Source organism: Podarcis gaigeae (assembly GCF_964106915.1).
Source record: "Podarcis gaigeae genome assembly, chromosome: 9".
NCBI lineage: Eukaryota > Metazoa > Chordata > Lepidosauria > Squamata > Lacertidae > Podarcis > Podarcis gaigeae.
In genome coordinates this window covers 5,545,882-5,557,741 of record NC_139685.1, presented here as the reverse complement: position 1 = coordinate 5,557,741, position 11,860 = coordinate 5,545,882, and the positions used below count along the sequence as shown (strand labels likewise).

General features: G+C 45.4%; 1 protein-coding gene across 2 annotated transcripts in view; it reads right to left on the bottom strand.

Moving 5' to 3' along the window:
* Positions 1 to 1,110: 1,110 nt before the first annotated feature.
* CRMP1 (collapsin response mediator protein 1) overlaps positions 1,111 to 11,860 on the bottom strand; it is a 39,833-nt gene continuing 29,083 nt past the window's right edge. For both annotated transcript variants that reach the window (XM_083698271.1, XM_083698272.1), the window contains exons 9-14: positions 10,677 to 10,833; positions 9,741 to 9,882; positions 6,850 to 7,020; positions 6,181 to 6,360; positions 2,717 to 2,882; positions 1,111 to 2,088 (exon numbers count right to left, since the gene is read on the bottom strand). In XM_083698271.1, the coding sequence (XP_083554397.1) occupies positions 1,997 to 2,088; positions 2,717 to 2,882; positions 6,181 to 6,360; positions 6,850 to 7,020; positions 9,741 to 9,882; positions 10,677 to 10,833 (908 nt within the window). In that variant the 3' untranslated portion in view covers positions 1,111 to 1,996. The remainder of the gene's footprint in view (positions 2,089 to 2,716; positions 2,883 to 6,180; positions 6,361 to 6,849; positions 7,021 to 9,740; positions 9,883 to 10,676; positions 10,834 to 11,860) is intronic.

Below are 11,860 nucleotides of genomic sequence, written 5' to 3'. Positions count from 1 at the left end.
CTCTGTGATGGCTGTGATGGTTCTAGGCCCATTTCCTCTCCCTCAACCCCCATCTCCAACCTGGCATCTCTCATGGTTGTAAAGGAAACTTAGAGTGTAGAGGTGGAGGAACACCGCTCTGTTCATGGAGACCAGAGCTGGTCTGAGGAGTTAGGACCTTCCTAGTCTCCTCCTGCCTCCTGTTATGCCATGTCCTTTCTGGTTGCCCCCCTTGGTTGAAATTTAGAGGGTCAGCCCTCTTGGGGGCAGAGGCCCTGTTAAAATGATGGTGGTAATAACGGGGTCTAGATGGACCCAGCGCTCCAACAATGCAAGGTCAGTGCTTCCCCCCCACCCCATAGGATGTGTTGGGGGGCATAGAAGCCTCTGTGGCTCAGGCTGGGGGGAAAGGAGGTGGAGTCTCTGCCTCCTTTGACGCCTGCCTGCCTTCCAGGCTGAAAGGGATGCGGTGGAGGCCCATGACCCAGCTTTTTTGGACCAGAGCCCTGGAAATGATGAGGCCTTCACCACTGAGGGAGCAGCTTCATGGCATGGGAAGGCCATGGGGAATTTGCCTGCTAGATGTAAAATGTACGTCTGAAGTAGGCCTGGGTGCAACAGTCCACACCAGCCCCTTGCGGTGCTGGCGATGTTTGGCCCCCTGGGAAAACAGGACCTGGGCCCCTTTCCCTCATCAGTCTCCCCTCCGTGTATGTTGGGCTTTCAACACTTCAAAGTGAGCTTGCAAGGTGGAAGAATTGGGCCTCTTTACCTGCCTCCCCTTACCATTCTGGGTGCTGCCGTGCTGTGTCCACCTCAGGAGACCCAGTGCCTGTGACCATCCTCTGCCACTTCCCGTTTTCCTCAGTTCTGCAGCGAATGAGTGTTTTTGTGACTACACCGGGCAGGGGGTCTTCACAGATGTACATTAAGGGATCTCTGAAGATGGTGGCTAGCCTCTGCAATGAGGAACTAGGTGAATCTTAAGTGTATTCTTTTCACCTTTTGGTATTGGCTAAAGTGCTTCTTCCTTCCCACCCATCTCCCCACACTGTGGCTCCCAACCTGCCCTCTGCTCACCCCCTGAATGAGAAGCTTGTTTACGAACTGGAAACAAAAAGAGGCAAAGCATTTCATTTCATCTTCTTTTATTTCACAAGCCTTCAATTCAAAAAAAAAATGAACCACAACTAGTAGATCTGATACATTATAAGAAGTAAAAATGAATGTGATTTAAAAAGGAGAAAAAACTTTGTACAAAAACATTAAAAATCCAACAGCAAATTGAATTCTTTAGAAGTACCAAATATTTCATGCAAAAGGTGAGCGCTACTGGCCAGTTGTAGAAATCCCCTGAACAAAATGGCAACAGCGTCACTATGTGTGAATTATGGCTCTTTCTAAAAGCAAAGACACAGACTTGGAATGTACTAAGTGGGTCAGAGCCACTAGGCCCTCCTCTATTGAGGTTTCTTGGGATTTAATAAATTAAAAAATAACATTAAAAGAAAGACTCCTGTCCTATTCTGCATATTTTAAAAATGACCAGTCTTTCTTCTTACCTTGGCATCGTGGTAATTATTGGCAAAGTGTTCTTTCTAAAGTGGACTCACTCACAAACTGCAGCTTGCATCAATAACTTAGTAACATGCATCAACTACTCTAGCACGGCTAACGGGTGGTGGGTGCAAACGAACTATCAGGTCATTACGAGACAAAGCTAAAAGCATCCATCACTAATGGAGAAATGGAAGCACCATGCTTTAAAAGGTGGCAAAGGTATGAAAGCACAATTGTGAGGCAATTTATTCCAAGCAAACACGCTACACAACGATGACTTCTTTCTATTCACTTTTCTTGGGGAGGAGGAGAGATTCACACACACACACACACACACACACACACACACACACACACAAGTACCGAATAAAAGTGTGGGATCAACAACACAGACATAGAAAGGAAATAATAATTGTTCCTATGAGCCTTTATTCTTGGTTTCGGTTTCCATCTGAGTTCATCCAAGACTAGTAATATTGGAGCGACCACCAGGAGGTGCAACAATGCGATGCCCAGTGCGACGTGGGTTGTTATCATCTACCTGAGCACCTGCGCAACAGCAATCCAGAAACAAGGTGAGAGTTAATAGCTTCTCCAGCCTTTCACTTACTCAGAAATCAATGACACAGGTAATTGCAAATGCTTAATATGAGCTAAACATCTTGCCCTTTTATACTGAAAATGAGGCCTGACCCACACAAATACAAAGTACACCCCTGCGACATCATGTTTAGGATATGGCACTCAGAAGCGACGGTGCTCAAACTTTCATCAGACACTGAATCCTAAGTCTGCTATGACTTTTCATCAAGGCTAATGGGTATTTGCCTACTGCACTAGTAGAAACACAGGTCCATCTACAGAAAACCAATGTGGATTCCTCTGTGCAGTTGTCTTTGAGCTACACCTGCGCACAAGACTTCTGGGAGTGGGCATCCTTTATCCAGACCTGAGCATGCAGGTGTAGCACTGAAAAGGCAGAGGGGCATGTACAGCACATCACAAGGCCATGGTTCCCTCTGGGCTTCCCCTTACACTGAAAACCTCCTCCTTCTGTCAGTAAGTCATCAATGCTGGTCCTTACTAAATTACTGATGGATGGATTTGTACTAAGCAATTCTCTGCAGTGGAGCCTGTTTTCAAAAAAAAGGTTGCTGATACTGATAGTTTGTCACACCTGATAAGCTAAAGTTAGATTGATGGAGGTTCCTGATTGGTGGAGGCTGGTTTTTGGCAGGAGACGATTTAGTGGAAGGTGCAGGAGTTGCATATTTTGGTGTTGCTGGAACTTCATAGACTGGCCCATCATACATTCCTCTGGAGACACCTTGCAATTCTGTTACCTGCATATCACAAACAGAAATGTAATTACATTTCAGTGGCCTGGCATTTGACCCACCCGTCTCAAGCATAAGATCAGTGCAAAAATGTATGCAACAGAGCAAGGTTCTGAGTCCCACTTCCTCCATCATCATTTCCATTTTCTGTTCCCAAAGTGGGGAGATTTGTACATTGCAAGATTTAGTATTTTCTAAGCACCTAAAAGTGAAGTGCCATGCAATCTAAGAAAGGGTTGCCAGCCTAATTGGGCCAGAAGGCCCCTTTGGCATTTTGAAAAGGTGCAGTGGGCGCTAGTCACAAAATGGCTGGCATGGGAGCATGGCTTGGCACAAAATGGCTGCCACATCTCAAAAAGCCACATCTCAAAAAGGACCACAAAGTGGTGAAACCCCTACTGGCACTGTGATTGGTCACAGAAAGAAGCTTCTTCCATCTTCTACTAAGAATGGAAGACAAAGTGGGCACGGACAAGAATGCCACTGCTCCCTCATTGGAGGCCAGTTACTGTGGAGGAAGTCTATACATTAATTGGGAATCTGAAGAGCAGAAAGGCTCCCGGGAAAGACTTTATCCCAGTGGAATTGATTACATCAAACCAGCACTGGTGGGCTCTGCTTCTGGCAGAACTTTTTACGGTAATAAATAACTCAGGCAAAGTATCATATAGCTGGAAACATGCTATAGTAGTTCCAATCTTTAAGAGAGGCTACCCAAACTTACCCTCCAATTATAGGCCAATTAGCCTGCTTTCAATAATTGGGAAGCTGTATGCCCGATTCCTCAGTAGCAAACTGACAATTTCTCTAAATGAACATAATATACTATCTGAAGGCAGCCTTTCGTGAGAACCATTCAACATCAGACCACTGTCTAATGCTGTCCTTCCTAGCCGAGAAGTACAGCAGGCCTCTACAGGGTAAACTCTTCATGGCCTTCTTGGATGTTAAATCAGTGTTCGATTCCATCCCCAGATCCCAGCTATGGTCCAAATTAAATCTGATTTTGCAGGACAAATGACTTCTCTTTCTCATAAAAGCCCCGTACAATGGAACCAAACTGCAGGTCCGATGCAGTCGGCAAGGACAGTTATCGAACAGTATCGAGATGACTAGGGGGGTGAGACAGGGATGCATTTTGGGCCCCCCCCCCACTGTTTTGCCTATTCTTAAATGACTTAGAAGAGAGCTTAATGAACCCAGATGGACACCTCCCAAAAATAGGAATGAGAAGGACCCCCTTGTTTTTATATGCTGATGACGCGGCCATCATCTCATGTTCCAGACCAGGTTTTAAATATCTGCTGAGGAAGTTTTCTGATTACTGTTCTGGAAATGGTGTATCCATTAATTATGAAAAATCTAAAATTTTAGTATTCGAAAGAAGCTTCTCCCGATCTAAATGGGTGCTGAATGGCAATAACCTTGAACAGATTAAATACTTCAGTTATCTAGGGCTCACATTCCATCATACAGGATCTTGGAAGCACCACTGGCAAACCTCCCTTCAAAAGGCGGAGATCACAAAGCTAGCCATACTCAGATTCTTTTTCACCAAGGGCGGCAAATATGTTCCAGCAGCCTTAAGGGTCTTCAACGCAAAATCCGTTTCCCAACTCCTGTACGCTGCAAATGTCTGGCATAATGGGATGGCTTTCAGGCAAAATTTCTACGATCTCTGCTGCAGGTACCCAACTGCGTCCCCAACTCCATACTTCTGTCAGAAGCTGGTGAATGCCCAATTTCAACTAAAGCATGGTGGGCTGCCCTAAAACATTGGCTCAGGATTTCAGTGTTTGATCTAGGGAAGGGTTTGTACCAACACCTAACCAATGAGGAGTTTGTCAGCAAATGGCAGAAAACCATGGTTAGAAAAGCCACCTCTATTGGTCTGTCACCCCCCCAAACTTTATTACCTGGTTTATGAAGGTGCCCTAAAGACGTTAAAGCAAAGATTATGGGATAATACACACAGTGACTTGCGAGCTCGATCGCACACAGTCTGTAGTCCGCTGGCAGTAGGAGTACAATATGGGCATGTCTTTAAGTTAACACCTTATATTAAAAACCTGACAGTACCAAATTATCAAAGGTTATTCACCAAAGCCAGACTAAATGTCTTTCCTTCTGCAGTGTTGGATGGCAGGTTGAGAGGAGTTCCCTACCAGGGCAGACTTTGCTCGTGTGCTCAAGACATCAATTCTATACAACATATTTTGCTGCACTGTGTGAAATATGAGCAAGCCAGGGCTGAACTGATATTACCCTTGCTGGTACCTTTCCCAGGAAAATCAGAGGCTCACTATGTCAGGTTCCTATTGGAAGACCGGACAAATGCTAGCAGTGGTAAAGTTTTTATCGGTGTTTGCAAGAAACAATGATCCCTATCTTTAAGTCTGAACAAAATGCTCGTTTAACCTGGAGGTAGGCTGTATGAATTGTGAATTGCTTTGTAACGATTTGTTGGGTCTCTGGACCGTAATAAAGATTGATTGATAATGCCAGTCACTGGGTATGCCAACCTGAAATTCCCCGAGGGCCCACAAATGATCAATGGATCATTTTCAATACGTCCCCCATCCCTGTAAAATGACAAAGCATCAGCCAGCATTCTCATTTTTTTATTTAACTTTTATTCACATGTACAATGGGACGTGGGTGGCGCTGTGGGTTAAACCACAGAGCCTAGGGCTTGCCGATCAGAAGGTCGGCGGTTCGAATCCCTGCGACGGGGTGAGCTCCCATTGCTCGGTCCCAGCTCCTGCCAGCCTAGCAGTTTGAAAGCACATCAAAGTGCAAGTAGATAAATAGGTACCACTCTGGCTGGAAGGTAAACGGTGTTTCCGTGCGCTGCTCTGGTTCATCAGAAGAGGCTTAGTCATGCTGGCCACATGACCCGGAAGCTGTATGCTGGCTCCCTCAGCCAATAAAGCAAGATAAGCGCCGCAACCCCAGAGTCGGTCATGACTGGACCTAACGGTCAGGGGTCCCTTTACCTTTACAATGGCAAAACTCATGTCTCAAAATGGACTGGAACTGGGCAGTGGATCTCAGGAATGATACAGCCACTGTGTATTTTCTCAGGCACATTGCTCTCTCTGAATTACAGAACTGGAGAGATGGAAGAGACCCCAGGGGTCATCTAGTCCAATTCCCTGTAATGCAGCCATTCCTGGTTGGGCTCAAACAGCCAGATGAAATGACCCATTGTTCTACAAAAATATATACATTCAAGCATTTGTACATTATAACACGTTACAGAAATGATTAGCAACAAGAAGTTTGGATATCTATACAAACCTACCTTATTCCTAATTTTGATGCGTTGATAAAGGTATTCAGGGAAGGGCTTCCGGGGAATGAAACGGCCCATTCCTTTACTTACATGGAGATTTCCATCTTCAAACACAATCTTCCCTTGGCTAATGACTATGAGGGGAGCACCGTGACATTCCATGCCTTCAAATATATTATATTCAACAGCCTGCAATGGGGAGACCAGAACATGCGGTTAATTCTCATTTACTGATAGGCATGAATGATTTATACTACATTAAATTGTAGAAGGTGTTAAACATGATAGTTAATTTTCTTTAATAATCAGGGAGTCAAAACCATCAAAACGTCACGGTGTGGTGGCACAAAGTGGCAGCAATGATGGCAGGTTTCGGCAAAGTCTCACCGGAAATTGGCACAGAAGCTGGTGGCGCTTTTCTGCCAGTGGGGTGCTGCCTTGGGGGCTTCTGCCATCCAAGGTGAGTGCTTCACCCCACCTCACAGGTGGGCCGGCCCTGCTGCCTGTGTACCTTTGATGGTAGCAGCACTGGCATCCATTCTCTAGACACAATTGGGTGACGCACACATGCAGTAAGGAGCAACTGGGCACATGTTGTGCTGCCGTAGTTGAGGGTATTTTTTGACAGCCTGCAGCAATAGTGCTTTAAGTAGTTCTCAAAAAATTTGAAGAGCTTACCGACTTATGGCTTTTGGCTGTGATGGTCTTCGCCTTCTCTGGGTCCCAGATCACAATGTCAGCATCCGAACCCACAGCGATTCTACCCTTTCGCGGATAGAGGTTAAAGATTTTGGCTGCATTGGTACTAGTAATGGCAACAAACTGGTTTTCATCCATTTTACCTGAAGACTAAGATAAATTTTTGATGAGTAACGTATCTTAAGAATAGTAGTATATGTGTACATACAACAGAGATGAGAGGCGGTGGTCAACAAAATTTTACTCAGAGAACATCTAAGTCACTGGAAACAAATGGACAAGATCTGCCATTAAATGATCGGTATTCTTTCCTGCAGCAGATTAAGAGCCACCAGGAATATGTATGCGGAAGTAGACAGGTATTAGATTTAGTGGCTCTTCCTGGAATTAGTTTTTATTTATTTATTATTTATTTTTAAAAGGTAATTGAGTCTAAAAAATAATTCTTAATATACCAGCAGACGGCAAATGAAACTAACAGTTGCGACTTGGAATTAAGAGGGGCAAAATGCCAGAAAAATTGCATGGCAGGTGGAAGAAGCCTGTTGATTTGCTTAGTTATAGTGGCTGTTGTGGGTAAAATGACTGTTTGGCCCTGTTAGAATAAAGGATGATGAACCTGGTGGGTTGACTGGGCTATTTGTCCTTCCCCAACCTGCTTGTTGTTGTTGTTTAGTCGTTTAGTCGTGTCCGACTCTTCGTGACCCCATGGACCAGAGAACGCCAGGCACCTCTGTCCTCCACTGCCTCCCGCAGTTTGCTCAAACTCATGCTGGTAACCTCGAAAACACTATCCAACCATCTCGTCCTCTGCCGTCCCCTTCTCCTTGTGCCCTCCATCTTTCCCAACATCAGGGTCTTCTCCAGGGAGTCTTCTCTTCTCATGAGGTGGCCAAAGTACTGGAGCCTCAGCTTCACAATCTGTCCTTCCAGTGAGCACTCAGGGTTGATTTCCTTCAGTATGGAGAGGTTTGATCTTCTTGCAGTCCATGGGACTCTCAAGAGTCTCCCCCAGCACCATAATTCAAAAGCATCAATTCTTCGGCGATCAGCCTTCTTTATGGTCCAGCTCTCACTTCCATACATCACTACTGGGAAAACCATAGCTTTAACTATACGAACCTTTGTTGGCAAGGTGATGCCTCTACTTCTCAAGATGCTGTCTAGGCCTGTCATTGCCCTTCTCCCAAGAAGCAGGAGCACAACTGCCATAAACTCCATCTAGCCTAGCCAGTGACCAAGGATGATGTGAGTTGTAGCACAATACAACCGGACCACACCAGGTTAATGAAGGCTGAACGAATGGTTAATTCATTAATTGAATGAAGGTTAATGAAGATATTAGGCTCTGAAGGAGGCTGCCACCAGAACAAGGAGTGGAGCAAGTAGAGATTTTAAGGGAAGGTAAAGGCAAAGGACCCCTGGACAGTTAAATCCAGTCAAAGGCGACTATGGGGTGTGGTGCTCATCTCACTTCAGGCCGAGGGAGCCGGTGTTTGTCCACAGACAGCTTTCCAGGCCATGTGGCCAGCAGGACTAAACCACTTCTCGCACAACGGGACACCGTGACAGAAGCCAGAGCACACAAGAAATGCCGTTTACCTTCCTGCCAGAGCGGTACCTATTTATCTACTTGCACTGGCATGCTTTCAAACTGCTAGGTGGGCAGAAGCTGGGACAGAGCAACAGGAGTTCACCCCGTCGCAGGGATTTGAACTGCTGACCTTCCGACTGGCAAGCCCAAGGCTCAGTGGTTTAGACCACAGCGCCACAAGCATCCCTTTTAAGCAGAGATGAAGCATGGGGGAGGGGCGAGATGATGGTGCTGATGGATACAAGAGAGATTGCTGGGAGGAGATGGAGGAAGCATCACTTAAGATCTCGGGACTATGTGAGTATTCAGCTTCCAGAAGCTGCCACAATATTCATGGGGCATACAAATAGTACTTGGGAATAGGGGCAATGAGATAGGCTTGGTTTCAAAGGAAAAAAGAGAACAATGTACCTCAGTGAGTAAGAGAATAGGCTAAGCAAGCTGCAGAGGCAAGGGGAGAAAACCACTGAGAACTTGACACTGTCCCCAGCACCTTGTTTCGGGCAGGTCTCACCACATGCATGAACTTGGTGCAAAGGACCCACAGATGACTTCAACAACTGGGGTCCAGGTGCTTTTGGGACTGCCTGAGTCCCTATGCTCCACCACAATCGCTCAGATCAGGGTGGTCCAATATGTGGCCCACAAGGCCTTTTGTGGTGGCTCCAGTCAGGGCCTAGCAAGTGCTTTCCCAGCTTTGGAAAGGAGGTGGGAGGGCTCTAGGACCCTGCCAGAGCCCTTATGCCCCATTCCCAAAGCCAGCCAAATGTTTACTGGGCTTTGAGAAGGCACCCCCTTGGCCCATTGTGGGGAAACTGGTTGTGCTGCCCTAAATCCAGTGACGCCCCCCTATACCTTTGCAAACCTTGGGCTTATCCCAAGCCTGCTGATACTGTGTGTGTGTAGCTGCTTTGGCGATGCAAGTGACAGCACTGACAGAACTGAATTGGGAGTAGAAGAAATAATAATATCAGCATTTTAACTGAGTCCAGAAGCAGACTGGTAACTAGTGCCACTGATGTGAGGTGCCGCAAAGCTTCTGTCTCCCAGAAACATTTTGGCAGCCACACTTTGTACAAAAACAAAGTTTCCTGGTCGCCTTTAAATGCAGTTCCAGCATTACAGCAGCCCAGGCTGGCCGAGTTGTGTGCCCTGAGGCCGCAGTGTGTGAGTGCAAATAAAAGGTACTGGGTGTTGGCCCCCTCTAGTTAGATTTGGAAATCTCTGAGCAGTACAGGGCAGGATCTGGTGTGAAGCAGCGGTTGCCTTTGCTTACCACACACTTATCCCAGACCACGGTCATTCTTTCTTCAATTCCATTTACTCCTTCTGGAATCAGAGTGAAGTTGTCCTTTCCAACTGCTTTCTGGGCTGTGCTATAGGTACAGTGGGCACTTCCAGTCACTTGCAGGTCACCACTGAAGGAACATAGAGGGGAGACATAAATATTTTTAAAGGCTGGAGGCAAGGATGTGGGTTGTTTACCATTTGTGTTTCTAGCTACTGGTGCCGCACATTCATTCAGGAATGTATATTCTATGGTTAACTACTGCTTTTCAATTCTGTTAACCTCTCCAGTCTCTGCTTCCACATTCACATCAATACTATTCTCCAAAGTATTCTTTGGGTATCTTTCCTAGTGTTTTTCAGGTCTCTGTAACAGCATCAGCAAGGCAAACCAAAGTGAAACTGAACAGCAATTTTGTTTTCAGATTATTTTTTTTAAAGGTCACTCTATACAATCACCCCACTAAGGACCTAGTTAGATGTTCCATGGGAGGCCTGTGAACCGTCTGATGACGGACTGATTGATTGATTTGTACTGAAAAGCAGTCACAGAAGACTGCCAGTTTGAGTGGCTGGGGATGAGGCTATTTAATCCTTTTCCTTCCTATCACTTTAAACCATCCTTTCCGAACCAATTTTCTTGTCAAAGCGGAAGTGGGGTAATTCTGAACAGAGAAAGGGCTAGGCGGACTCCTCCCCCTGTGGTGGGGGTGTCACATGTCTCCTGCATAATGTCTAATTTCACTCTGAGCTAGAAACAGTATTTGCTATTCCCTTACAAACAAGAACAAATTTGACAATAATCAAACCACATCAAAATACTTGTCTATTATTACATATTACTTCTGCACTTTAGCTCACACCCAAGAGGCTCAAGGGCTCCCTTGGCTGAATTGGTGGTTTACAAGCAGTTGCAATTTAATACCATGCTAAAAGTGAGGTCAAATGATCAGGTGTTGTAGGATCCAGACTCAGAGGTGGTGAGGTCACAAATGCTGCAGCCTTGGCCCAGTTTTTGCTCCAGTAATGTGTCCCGTCTGTCCCCAGGCTGGCAGTGATTGGTTCCCCGAAAACAAGAGCACCTTGGGGAATGGAAACACACAACTGATTATACCATCCTTTTAATTTATTTTTTAAATTTATATACCACCCTTCATCCGAAGATCACAGGGTGGTTCAAAACAAAAGTACAAAATGAGAACACAAAATACAAAATAGACAAAAGCAAACTAATCACCCCACCTCCCACAAACACATTTAAAAGGACATAGTATGTTAATCAACCAAAGGCCTGATTAAAGAGAAAAGTTTTTGCCCGATACCTAAAGATATGGAAGGAGGGCACCAGGCAAGGCTCCCTGGGGATAGCATTCCCCAAACAGGGAGCCACCACAGAGAAGGCATGTTCTCATGTTGCCACTCTTCAGAACTCTTGTGGAGGAGGCACACAAATGAGGATCTTAGATGATGATCGCAGGGTCTGAACTGGTTCATATGGGAAGAGACAGTCCTTGAGGCATTGCAGTTGTGAACCATTTAAGATTTTATGGGTCAAAACCAGCACTTTGACTTGAGCCCAGAAACTAATCGGCAGCCAGTGCATTCAGGCCAGAATCGGTGTAATATGCTTAAACTTTCATGCCCTGGTGAGCAACCTGGACACCAAATTCTGAACCAGCTGAAGTTTCCAAACTATCCTCAGGTAGCCCTATGTATAACGTGTTACAGCAATCTTACCTAGAGATCACCAGAGCATAGATGACAGAAGTTAGGTTTTCCGGTCTAAGGAACTGCCTACATCCTAACAGCAACCTAAAAGCCACATTCCCCTACCATTTGTTAACTAACATTGGAGACAATGTAAAGACTAGTCAAATTAAACTAATGTTATCGTAAATGAATCAACTAACAATCATTGTCCGCTTCATCAAATGTCAGCTGAGGGTAACACTTCATGTATGAAACAAATTAAAAATTAAAAAATTCCTTCCAGTAGCACCTTAGAGACCAACTAAGTTTGTTATTGGTATGAGCTTTTGTGTGCATGCACACTTCTTCAGATACCTTGCATGCACACAAAAGCTCATACCAATAACTAACTTAATTGGT